The sequence below is a fragment of the Phalacrocorax aristotelis genome, chromosome 2 (genome assembly GCF_949628215.1).
Source record: "Phalacrocorax aristotelis chromosome 2, bGulAri2.1, whole genome shotgun sequence".
Classification (NCBI taxonomy): Eukaryota; Metazoa; Chordata; class Aves; order Suliformes; family Phalacrocoracidae; genus Phalacrocorax; species Phalacrocorax aristotelis.
Genome location: NC_134277.1, coordinates 96,605,431 through 96,618,834, shown reverse-complemented (window position 1 = coordinate 96,618,834; position 13,404 = coordinate 96,605,431). Strand labels below are relative to the sequence as shown.

The 13,404-nt window shown below is 42.7% G+C and overlaps 1 protein-coding gene across 2 annotated transcripts in view; it reads left to right on the top strand.

Annotated features, from left to right (window-relative positions):
• Positions 1 to 13,404, top strand: part of MOCOS (molybdenum cofactor sulfurase) — a 223,915-nt gene that overhangs the window by 179,077 nt on the left and 31,434 nt on the right. For both annotated transcript variants that reach the window (XM_075084424.1, XM_075084426.1), the window contains exons 7-8: positions 6,103 to 6,219; positions 11,455 to 11,901. In XM_075084424.1, the coding sequence (XP_074940525.1) occupies positions 6,103 to 6,219; positions 11,455 to 11,901 (564 nt within the window). The remainder of the gene's footprint in view (positions 1 to 6,102; positions 6,220 to 11,454; positions 11,902 to 13,404) is intronic.

Genomic DNA, 13,404 nt, shown 5'->3' with positions numbered 1-13,404 from the left:
CCTTATAGCCACCCCATCCCCAAAGTATCTTCTAGCTTCTGGATCACAGAAATGTAAAATTATTATTAATCCTTTAAATATGGAGGACCTGCAGTTTGCTATGTATATGGCATCTTCTAAGCGTGAATTCCTGCAGAACGGCAACCCACATATTCTGCATTATGCTGATGTTTCCAACCTGCTTCTCTCCCATCCAATCTTACCTGATATGTGACTGTCTTTGAAACCAGCAGGGATAATTATCACATCTACTGCAAAGTTCCTGATAAGCTACCATTTCCACTATCATGACACTGAGTTTTGCAATTTCAGTAAATTTCAGCATCTCTGCCTAATACTTCTTCACTGCCTTCTACCAAAGGGGTTTTCATCAGAGTGACTGATGAATGGGTGTAGACTGAAGATTTACATCCACTCTCCAATTAGTTTAAACCATTGTCAACAACTAGAGACGCAATAAGGAGAGGATCAGATTCATCAATACTGTGGGAACCTGCCCACGTAGAAATTCTTTCCCTGGGATGGGAAAAAATGCCTCTTTTGCAGCAAACCATTTTAAGTATACTGTAACTCAGTTAAAATGCTTTTTTCCTCTTACTCAATGATTTGGAAACAAGGGCTGATATTTTTTTTTTCTTCTGACCTACTTCTTATTAAATTGTATTAAACAAGATTAAGTATGCATTTGCATCAGCAACAACATTTCACAGTCAAATGCTGGATGACAGAAAGAGCTAGCTTACTTTCTCTCCAATTCCATGCCATGAATCAGTGAATTAATTTACCAGTGGATGTGGAGAACAGTGTCATGAAGCCTGTTTTATAACCAGACATCAGTGGTGTGCAGTGAAATTCTTGTAATGAGCAAATCCATCACACAAACAAAATGCTCTGAAATTTGACCACTGTAGAAAGTAGAATGAGATGTCCCAGCCAGTATTGACTTATATGATTTTGGTTTCTTCGGAACATCTCATGATCTGTTATAAAAAGTTCCTTTATTCATGTGAATAATTCTTGTGACACACAGTTTGGAAGGGACCCCAGGGATCTTCTAGTCCAACCTTTCTAGGAAGAGCACAGTCTAGACAACATAGCACAGCACCCTGTCCAGCCAAATCTTACAAGTATCCAATGCGGCCGAGTCAACCACTTCCCTGGGGAGATTATTCCAATGGGTGACTGTCCTCACTGTGAAAAATTTTCCTCTCATGTCCAGTCGGAATCTCCCCAAGAGCAACTTGTGTCCGTTTGCCCTTGTCCTCTCCACACGACTCCTTGTAAAAAGGGAGTCTCCTTTTTCTTTGTAACTACCCCTTAAGTACTGGTACATGGTGATGAGATCCCCTCTAAGCCTCCTTTTCTCAAGGCTGAACAAACCCAGTTCTCCCAGCCTGTCCTCGTATGGCAGCTTCCCAGTCCTTTGATCATCTTGGTGGCCCTTCTCTGGACCCCTTCCAGCCTGTCCACATCCTTTTTGTATAGCGGGGACGAGAACTGTACACAGGACTCCAGGTGTGGCCTGACAAGCGCTGAGTAGAGTGGGATAATGACTTCTTTCTCTCTGCTGGCGATGCCCTTTTTGATGCAACCCAGCACCCTGTTGGCCTTCTTGGCCGCAGCAGCACACTGTTCGCTCATGTTGAGCTTTCTGTCCACCAGGACCCCCAGGTCCCTTTCCACAGAGCTGCTCTCCAGCCAGGTGGATCCCAGTCTGTGCTGCACTCCTGGATTGTGTTTTCCCAGGTGCAAGACCTTAACACTTCTCCTTGCTGAACTTCATAAGGTTCTTGCTGGCCCACTCCTCCAGCCTATCCGGATCCCTGCAGAGCAGCTCTCCCTTCTGGAGTGTCTACTTCCCCACTCAATTTGGTGTCACCCACAAACTTCATCAGGCTACACTTGATGCCGTTATCCAGATCACATATAAAGATGTTGAATAACATTGGGCCCAATATCAATCCCTGGGGGACTCCACTAGTGACAGGTTGCCAGTTTAAAAAGGAGCTATTTACCACCACCCTTTGGGTGCGGCCTGTCAGGCAGGTCCCCACCCACGGCACAGACCACTTGTCTAGGCCATAACGCATTAATTTCTCCAGGAGACTGTGGGGGAACGTATCAAAGGCCTTGGAGAAGTCCAGGTAGACAATGTCCATTGCCTGCCCCATGTCAAACAGGCAAGTCACATCATCATAGAAGGCCACCAGGTTTGTCAAGCACAATCTGCCCTTAATGAAGCCATGTTGGCTTTTCCCAATGATGTGCTTCATTCGACTTGTAACTTGCACAAATAAGAATTACCTGCCTGAATAAGAGCTACAGAATTGCATCCTATGGGAATGACTTCAGCAGGGGTTTCTAAGAAATCTGTCATTCTTAGTGAAAATCTTAGACTTAATTGATTAGAAATAATGAAAAAAAAACCCTATGTGCTATTTGTAAATAATTACTATCACTTAGTATAGATCTACCTACAGTAAGCATCATTCTCAGGCTCATTTCAATGGATCCTGAAGCCAGAGAAAAGCTTACACCTTTTATTTGACCACCACAGGTGCCCAGAAATGAATGGATAGCAGAAGTCAGTCGTTCAGCAAAAGCAGAGAAGTCACTGGTGCAGCTGTGTGACACAGAAATGGAAATGAGAACACACCAGAATCAAATTTATTTTTGGAGCTGTCCAGCTGATGAGTGTGAACTGAAAAACTGGATATCCAAGAGGGTCTATAATCAAAACCAGGGAGAAAAACCCTCTTTACCTCAATATTTTTAATATTGAAAAAATTGTAATAGTATTTATCAGATAGAGCACTATGAAAAAAAAACCTAATGTGAGCATTTGGTCAATCTGGCAACACTAATGGAAGGCTCACTGAGGAAGGCAACTGTGTTTAAAATAGAAATTATATCAGAAAAAAAAAGAACTATTTTAAAAAATGGGTTTAGATGGACTTCATTCATGTATGTTTATTAAACCCGAAGACCACAGCCTGAAAGTGTGAAAAGTACTTCATGCTTGTCAAAAAACAAGACGGTCTGTCATCAGAAGAGTTGGGGTGTGAAGCAACCTACAGGGTCTGGCCCACAATAAAGAATAAGTAATGAATGCAAAGGGGCTCTAAGGGGCAGACAGGACTCTAAGATGTCATGATGGCTTAATTACCATGTCCTCACTGACTGAAATCAGTAAAAATGCTGCAAGATTTCTGCATGTGTTTTGCAGTTTAATTGTAGTCTTCAAGCTCTGAAAGACTAAGGCACAGTAGTTCCAAATAGCAGACCCAGGGAATCACCAAAACTGACAATCTTAGTACAGTAAGCTGTGTACTTACCATTAGTACCATTCATGCTTCTGTGCATCATTGATGAACATATTCCTGGCTCCCAAAAGTCAGCTGCCACTGTTGCAGGCAGGGCTGCAAGCAGCATTCTGTATTTCATAACCCTGAGCTCCATAGCCGTTATTGCTCCTTATGGCAATTTTAAAGATGTGCTTTATTTAAATAAGCTTCTCTTCATTGAAATAACTGTAACAGATGTTTTATGTTCTATTTATTTTGCTATGTGGTAGCACTGCAGAGAGAGATTAAATTAACTTCCCAAGTAGCATATTTCTAGGGTGAAACCAAACAAGAAGAAGTCGACGCATATGTCCAAGGGAAAGTCAAGCATGCATTCAAGAGACAGATAGATTTGCAGTGCTGCCCTTACTGATTCTTTACATGGTGTCATTGTTTGCAGTGAGAAGTGTGCATGACTTTCCCAAGACCTGTGTGCATTATCACATTAATAATAATAATAATAATAATAAAAAATCTTTTAAAGCTTTTTGTATGCTAAGCAAATAAGCCCAAACACTGTAGAAATTCAGCAGTGAAGTATCTGTCATGATTTTTGCCTTGCTTGTCATCATTAATAGCATGATAGATCCACCCACGAGTCACTAGCACCATGACAAATCATGTTATGCCAGGATGACAACTTTTCTCATCTAAATGAAAAAAGAAGTCAAGAAAATGTCACTGTTCCCAGACTGAAGTCTTCTGACAAAACAAAGCTAATGACACCACAACAGTCTTTCTCAACAAATGCCTTTTATTATAACTTTGATTTGAGAAACATGCTTTGAACACAGGATATTCTCCAAGGCATTAATTGTGAATAGGGATCTCAGGATTGATTCTATTCTCTGCTTCCCAGGTCTGGGTATATGGAGTTATTTTGGTTGTATCTCCATTTGAGAACTGTGCCATTTTGAACTGAACTAGTGGGGCAGAACATATTTAAGTGTGAACTTGAGAGCCTGTGCACTCTTCTGTGTATGCAGCACATTTTTGTGTGGAGTACCTTGTTCCCCACACATAAAAAAAAAATAATGTTGTTTGAACTGCTTTTAGCAGAGCTAAACACTACTTGGGTTGAATTATTTCAGCCTGGAATAAGTTCTGACAGAGGGCTTGGTTTTCAAGGTGCTGAGATAGTGAAGTTAAAGGTGCTTGGTATCACAGACAGTTAAACTCAGATGTCAGAAGATAAGCTGACATCAGAGGACTGATGGTGTCAGAAGATAGGCTGAATTATACCAGAAAATATTTGCTACATATATTGGACTATTATTCTATACGAACAGAATTTATGTTAAAAAAATAAAAGCAAATAGAGATTAAGCCAGCTAGAAAAGCTAGGTTTAATGTTTACATTGATACCTCAGGGAGATAAAGCATGAGCTCACAGTTAGGACAGTGGTTAGGCTGAGATGGTTGACACTTCCATTCCTGCACCTTTAGGTTGAGCTGTCATTCTGCATGTAGCTGAGCCTGAGCTCCCTGCAAGGAGGACTATGTCACCGGGGTGGTGAGGACCTCTCAGCCTGCAGCGTGGTTATTCTGAGTTCTCAGCTCTCCATTTTGCAGAAGAAGAGCAAAAGCACAGGAAGATTACTGCAGCTTGTGCAAGGTTGTTCTGGAAGTCTGTGGTAGAGATAGGATGTGCCAGGTTTCATGCCACCTTTCTGACCATCTGACTGCCCTTTCTCCCAGTCCTGGCCAGGAATGTTCATCATTTATTGTCAAACAAATAGCTGGCAGTAGCTATACCTGCTCAGCTAACCTTACTAGCTGCTGTTGTTGCTTTTTGTAATCAACATGAAGTGTTTTCAGATCCCTGCAGTGTGCTTCCATGGTTTCTTAGCTGTGCTATGAAACCCTGACAATCCATCTCTTCTCTGCAGTGCCATCCTGCCAGTGCATGAATATATGTGCCTCCTTCCAAGGCACATATAGACATGTGCTTCTGTTCTCTTTGCACATCTTTTCCATTCCTTCACATAATTTATTCATGCCAGTGTGTCATCAAGTATTGTATTTCTGCCCATTCATTATTTAGTGGACAATAAAGAAATGGTATAACACAGAACAGCACAGCACAAGAGAGAAGTCCATCAGGGAGTTGGTGGACTGAGTGGTTGTATGAAGAAGACTCAAGGAGGTTTAGTCCATGCCCTGTCAGATGTTATTGCATGCTGGGGGACTGATTCTTCAAGCACTTGTATGCCAAAATCCCACAGATACCATCAGTTTCTGTAATGAGGCCTTGCAGTTTCAGATCCTTGGAGAACAAGGTTTTGTTTAGCTAACTGAAGATGTGCCCCAGGCCTCTCTTCAGTCTCTGCAGATGCAGTTGTAGGTGATGGTTCTGTCGAGACACTGAATGGCACTTGACTGCAGGCCTGCGATTAGCACTGCTGATGTGAATGAACCTGTTCACAGGTTTAAAATTAAGCACATCCACAATAATTAACAGGATCAGGACCTGAACTGGTATCCTCTGTGTGTGTTTGTGTGTTGTGTGCGATGTTTCTCAATGCTAAGGTAAGCATTTTTGCTTCCACCACTGTTTTCTTTAAGCTGAATAACAAGGTTGAAAAATCCTAAATGTGTATGGGTATGCTAAATGCTACAAAGAGTTGGTTATAATTTTGAGAATTAATTTATCTCCAATTGAATTGTACCTTTAAAACATTTTGTGTTGTTTACCACAACTTTAAAATGTCTATTTTTCTTTCTTTTCTTATGTCTTATCTCCTGCTGAATCGGGAAGGTGGACAAGATGGCCAGTCTCTACAACATACATGTCCGCACAGGTTGCTTCTGTAATACAGGAGCCTGCCAGATGCATTTGGGTATAAGCAATGAGGACATTCAAAGGAACCTGCAGGTTAGTTTCTGAAGGAGATTACATGATATATTGCCCATGGAAAATACCTAGATTCAGTGACCCAGGAGACATCTTCTGGCTATCAGTTCTGAATATCCTCAGGATGGGAAGTTTGAAGGGGAGAAGAAAATCTGGCTCTGTATGAAAAAAAAAGGCTAGTTAGTTAAAAGCTAAAGTAGGTGTACCATGTCCTGCGGTTTTGAGTCTCTGAGACTTCAAGAATGAAGGTAAATTCTCTGGCCTTTCAACTCAATTGCCATGGTAAAGAGCTAAATGAACTGAAATCTAATTCATTGAAATGGGTGTTGAAAGAAAATAATTTCATAGAATCATAGAATTGTTAAGGTTGAAAAAGACCCTTAAGATCATCGAGTCCAACCGCTAACCTATCACTGCCAAGTCCACCACTAAACCATATCCTCAAGCACCACATCTACCCTTCTTTTAAATACCTCCAGGGATGGAGACTCAACCACCTCCCTGGGCAGCCTGTTCCAATGTTTGACAACCCTTTCGGTGAAGAAGTTTTTCCTAATGTCCAACCTAAACTTCCCCTGACACAGCTTAAGGCCATTTCCTCTCGTCCTATCACTTGTTACTAGGGAGAAGAGTCCAACCCTCACCTCGCTACAACCTCCTTTCAGGTAGTTGTAGAGAGTGATAAGGTCTCCCCTCAGCCTCCTCTTCTCCAGACTAAACAACCCCAGCTCCCTCAGCTGCTCCTCATAAGACTTGCTCTCTAGACCCTTCACCAGCTTCGTTGCCCTTCTCTGGACATGCTCCAGCACCTCAATGTCTTTCTTGTACTGAGGGGCCCAAAAGTGCACACAGTACTCGAGGTGTGGCCTCACCAGTGCCGAGTACAGGGGCACGATCACCTCCCTGCTCCTGCTGGCCACACTGTTCCTGATACAAGCCAGGATGCCATTGGCCTTCTTGCCCACCTGAGCACACTGCTGGCTCATGTTCAGGCAGCTGTCAACCAACACCCCCAGGTCCTTTTCCTCCAGGCAGCTCTCCAGCCACTCCTCCCCAAGCCTGTAGCATTGCATGGGTTTGTTGTGACCCAAGTGCAGGACCCAGTACTTGGCCTTGTTGAATCTCATACTGTTGGCTCCGGCCCAACGATCCAGCCTGTCCAGGTCCCTCTGTAGGGCCTTCCTGCCCTCCAGCAGATCGACACTTCCACCCAGCTTGGTGTCATCTGCAAACTTACTGAGGGTACACTCAATCCCCTCATCCAGATCATCAATGAAGATATTGAACAGGACCGGCCCCAACACTGAGCCCTGGGGAACACCACTCCTGACTCGCCACCAACCGGATTTGACTCCATTCACCACCACTCGCTGGGCTCGGCCATCCAGCCAGTTTTTAACCCAGCGCAGAGTGCACTTGTCCAAGCCGTGAGCAGCCAGCTTCTCCAGGAGGGTGCTGTGGGAGACAGTGTCAAAGGCCTTACTAAAGTCCAAGTAGACAACATCTACAGCCTTCCCCTCATCCACTAAGCGGGTCACCTTATCATAGAAGGAGACCAGGTTAGTGAGGCAGGACCTCCCTTTCATAAACCCATGCTGGCTGAGCCCGATCCCCTGGGTGTCCCGCATGTGCTGCGTAATGGCATTCAAGATGATTTGATGCACCCAAAGCAGTATGTGTTGCCTGGTTGCCTGGTTTTATTTCATTAGAAAATATGAAATCGTGGCTTCTTGTTCTGATCTGGAATTACATGAAAACCAGACTTCCTGCAGAACAGAAGTTCCTGGACAATTCATGTCGTGTTCCTTAAGTATACTTAATTGTACTTAATAATGTTTAAGTATTACAGACCTATTGCTGTTGGATGTTACAGGCATACACAAATTGGACAAGAAACAATAAATGAGAATACACAGTGAATCTCAGTGAGCAAAGTAAATTTAGATGACATCTACCTAGATTACTGGTGTGTTAGATTGTTAGAACATGAACGTAAAGACTGTTTTCTAGATGACTAATGTTTTCCATAAATTGTCATTAAAAGATGTGTGGCAGGATATATTACAATAAAGTGGGGGAGGCTTCATGTCTCCGTGTTTGTCAGAGTCTGAAAATACAGTAAATTAATACAGAACAATCCAAACTTTTATTAATGGTATTCTTCAAAAGATAAAAAGTTATAATGGCTGTATTGATATTAGAGCTCCTTTATAATTTCACAGAGACATTTAGATAACTTTTGCAAACACATTCATATGCAAGATTGATAGCACAAGTTCTTAAAGGGGGAGAGCTCTTTAATATCTTCCTTGGCAAAATGATGCTTTGATTTACCATGGAAAGCTCCATGTCCATAGTCTCCTCAAGCATAATCTGTCTACAAGTAGGTGAGTGATGCTTGAATTTTTGAGGGGGAGCAGGTTCCCCAAGATACTCTGAGAAAGGAAAAAATGGTCTACCCTTGCTGAAGTGCAAGATGCCAAATGACCAGCTGCAATGCTCTTGGATCTCTTTATATAAGGAGGAGTTTGCTAAGGAGGGAGTGGCCTCTTACAGGTCTCTATCATGTTAATAAAGCTGAGCATTTAAATGGGGATAGGCCAAACCCAAATTTATAGAGAGACACTTAATCTGCCAAAAGTAGTATGAGGAGGTGGTGCAGTCAAGCTGTCATTATTTTGAGACATTCGCATGAGTCCTTTGAGAAGGATCTGGATGTGTACACATTACTGTGTACAGGAAGGCATCTTTTATCACATTATTTGCATATATACTTCAGTTTTACCTTTTCCCAGTGTGCTGACTGTATTCTTCCTTCCCTGATGAAGATTTCTGTGTATAAAATGCCTGTGAGGGAGGACTTTCTGTCCTCAAGGGTCCCTGGAGAAGTGTGGTTAGTTTTCTTAGGATGTTAGGTAGGAACTCATTTACTTATTTGCACAGGAACCTCTCTCCTCAGTCAGTCAATCAATACTTGGCAGAAGGGTTGCATGTATTTTAACAGATGCAACCTAATTTGCAAATGTTGCTTCTGCTCTATTGTCAAGGATAAAAACTACATCACACTGCATTAAAATATTTACTACTGTATTGCATGCTTTGACATAGAGGGGTTTTTTTTCTTAGTTCTCCTTGCATAAATGGCATCTGAGTTCATTGAACCATGACATTTCTTGCTTAAAAAAGCCTTCATGTAAATAATCTATTCACACTTCCATTTTTTATGTAACAGAAATGCATAAATAAATGAAATTCTGAGGGGAAAAAAAAAAGAACACAACCAAAAAACAGCTGCTGCACTTACAGGAATAAGGATGCTGACTTAGGACTAAATCTTGTGTCCATTGGTGAGATAACGTTAGATGGATGAACAAAGGGGGTCTCTAGCTTATCTCAGTGGAGGTGAGTGACAGCATTCACTGACCCATTTACTGAAGGACAAACGTCTGCTCCAACGGAGAATTTTCCAGAGAGTGCTGTATGAAAAACGTATCAAATGCAGGAGTATCTATGTGAAGGTCACTATTACAGTATTTGATGCATTTTTCAGCAAAGATTTTTCATAAGTAGCAAACTGTGTTCTTCAAAGGAGGAGATGTTAGGGGGAAAACTAGTTCCATCCTGGAAGGAATGTGTTGACTGGATCAGCAAGACAGATTTACTGTATATACCAGTGATGAGGGAAGTCACTTTCGATGTTGGATTTCTAGATTAAAGTCTCTGATTTGCCAATATCACAGAATCACAGAATGGCAGGGGTTGGAAGGGACCTCTGGAGATCATCTTGTCCAACCCCACTGCTTGAGCAGGGACACCCAGAGCAGGGGGCACAGGAACGCGTCCAGGTGGGTTTTGAATGTCTCCAGAGAAGGAGACCCCACAGCCTCCCTGGGCAGCCTGTGCCACTGCTCTGGCACCCTCACAGGAAAGAATTTTTCCCTCGTATTCAGGTGGGACTTCCTGTGTTCCAACTTGTGCCCATTGCCCCTTGTCCTGTCATTGGGCACTATTGAAAAGAGCCTAGTCCCATCATCCTGACACCCACCCTTTAGATATTTATAGGTATTTATGAAATCCCCCCTCAGTCTTCTCCAGGCTGAACAAACCCAAGTCTCAGCCTTTCCTCATAAGGGAGATGCTCCAGCCCCCTGATCATCTTCGTAGCTCTCCGCTGGACTGGACTTGCTCAAGGAGTTCCACGTCCTTCTTAAACTGGGGAGCCCAAAACTGGACACAGTACTCCAAATATGGTCTCACTCAGGCAGAGTAGAGGGGGAGGATAACCTGGTGGTTATCTGCTGGCCACACGCCTTTTAATGCACCCCGGGATACCGTTGGCCTTCTTGGCCACAAGGGCACAGTGCTGGATCAGGGTCAGCTTGCTGCCCACCAGCACTCCCAGGTCCTTCTCAGCAGAGCCGCTTTCCAGTAGTTCAGCCCCCAACCTGTACTGGTGCTTGGGCTTGTTCCTCCCCAGGTGCAGGACCTTGCACTTGCTCTTGTTGAATTTCATGAGGTTCCCCTGGGCCCAGCTCTCCAGCCTGTCCAGGTCTCGCTGGATGGCAGCACAGCCTGCTGGTGTATCAGCCCCTCCTCCCAGCTTGGTGTCATCGGCAAACTTGCTGAGGGTGCACTCTATCCCTTCGTCCAGGTCATTGATGAATATGTTGAACAGGACTGGACCCAGCCCAGACCCCTGGGGAACACCGCTAGTGACAGGGCCCAGACCAGTTCTCAGCTTTATAGCTGTCCATTGGACTATTTAACACAAGCCATGAATAAGCCACCAATAGTATAAAATGGAACTGTTCTGACAGCAAATATCAAGAAAACTGCCCCCAAAAGAGACTGCAGTCTCATGGTTTGTCCACATCTGAATGTAATATCCCAGTTTAAATCCAAGTGAACTATGCAGGTAAGACTGGAATATACCTGGAGACTGCCCTAGATAACAGGCCAACCAGGGACATAAAAACTTTTTCTGATTCTTGGCATGTTTTTGAAAAGTCTCTTTTGCCCTAGGGTAGAATAGGACAAGCATCTCAAAATTATCTTCTTCCCAGCTTGAGTAAGTAATAAGATAGTTGGGATTTTTTTTGTCCATTTTCTCTTTGTATTCATGAGTCAAGTTTGTATTTTTGAAAACAGTTTTTCAGGTTAGAATTAAGAGACTTGCCGATAACTATGTAAAATTAGAGGGAAATAAAGCAAAGTTTGTCATAATAACTCTCTGGTTTTCTTCATATTTCAAATTAGGCTGGCCATGTCTGTGGAGATGATGTAGACCTAGTCGATGGACGCCCCACTGGTTCTGTGAGAATATCATTTGGCTACATGTCTTCTTTTGAAGATGCACAGGCTTTTTTGAAATTCATCATAGCCACCAGACTCTCCAAATCGGACACTGAGATTCCCTTCCAGGCCTCTGTTACAAAGCTGACGACAGAGTCTGTCCCAGATGACCACCCTTCCTCTAACAATGCAGATAAATTGTCTCCAATACTACACATCTCGGACAGAGAACTCAGGAATAACTTGTCTGCAACAAAGTCAACTGTCAACTGGCAGCCAGCAGAGGCTGAGGCAGAAAGCATAAGGGCAGCTGTTTCTGAGACTGCAGTACCAACGTGTAGAAGAGGTGGCAAGCCCATCACTGTCACCAACATTTACCTCTACCCAATCAAATCCTGCTCTGCATTTGAGGTATACGCTTTGAATCATTCTTAAATATTCCTCTCAGCCTTGCGTTTTTCCTTACCCCTCTCAGACAGGTCAACCAGGAATAGCATGTGCACATTAGGAAGCAGTATGTGGGTACCCATTTTTCCTTTTCTCCAGTTTCTAGGATCGAGTGCTGCATGCTAAGATACTTTGAAGGTTTTTCAATTAGACTGAATTTGCAGGATGCAAATGTGTCTTCTGCTCTGCCCTCCCTCCCAGCAGACAAATCTGCACATAATATGCAGTCTTGAAGAAAACAGTTGGATTTGCAAGAGTTGACTAAAATATAATCAAGTAATTAGTATGCTTTTACAGAATGACATGTGAGGGACTTGTAGGCGTTGATGGGTAGGCAGCAATTGAGAAATAACTTGATTAACATGTTATAATTGAGAGGAGGCTGATTTACATTACAAAGAAATGTTATCATTAAAAATACATTTGCAACAGAAATATGACATTTAAGTGTTGTTGCACTATTTGAAAGTTCACTCTTTGAAGATTTTAATTGCTTTTTTACCAAGTTAATAATATCATCACCTTAGCTGTGACTTTTTTTTTTTTTAATAATGCATGATGAAATAGGTGTATGGCCCACACATGACCTGGAATGTGACTCTGCTTAGTACCATACTGGGAAGTGATTTAATGAATGTCACTATCAGTGTAACTTTCCCTATGAAAACTTGCTGGTGTAGGTCACTGTCTCACATCTGAGTGAAAATTGGGGTCAACTCCAGTGACAAATCACCTGCATTTAAATATGGCTTCTCAGCTGATTTGATCATGATTTATTATTTTTTTTCTTAATGCAGAAGAGGCTGGGAAAGTACAGCAAAGACTGTTAGATGATCAACAAAACATCTGTATTTTAAAATTTGGTTTGGCTTATGATGTCTTTAATTCAGAGGCAAAATTTTGAGCATTAAATGAGACCTGAACAATTTCCATGCCTTATTAACCTCCCACTAAATCAAACTGTTTAGAAAATCAAAGTAATCCCACATTTCATGTGAAAATATTTTAACCTTTGTTTAAGTGTGCAGTTGTTATAGCTGTATTACAGAAGCCCGCTACAGAAGCTGCTGAAATATGTTGTAGCAGTATGCGGGCCCCTTTGGGGTTAAACTCTTTTTTTAACGTGCAGGGTGGTGTTGTGAGATACATACCACAACATCCAGTGCTAGGAAGGCTTTGAAGTGATTGTGCCCAGGAGCAGGTAAGAAGTACCTCAGCATGAAAGACAGCTTATGTTTCCCCACAAGCTGAGCCAGGCTTCTTCTCTTCAAGCTCTGTGAGGGGAAACGACTCTAGGTGATAAATTTATACAAACCTGCTACTCCTGGCAGACAGAACTGCAGTTTTATACGGAGGTGGAAAATCCCCATTCCTCGTGCATACTTCTTGTGCCAGGCATGTGTTAATGGGCCCAGTGTGAAAGCAGGGTTCATCTTACCTCAACTTACCCCTCCAAAGTCAGATAGT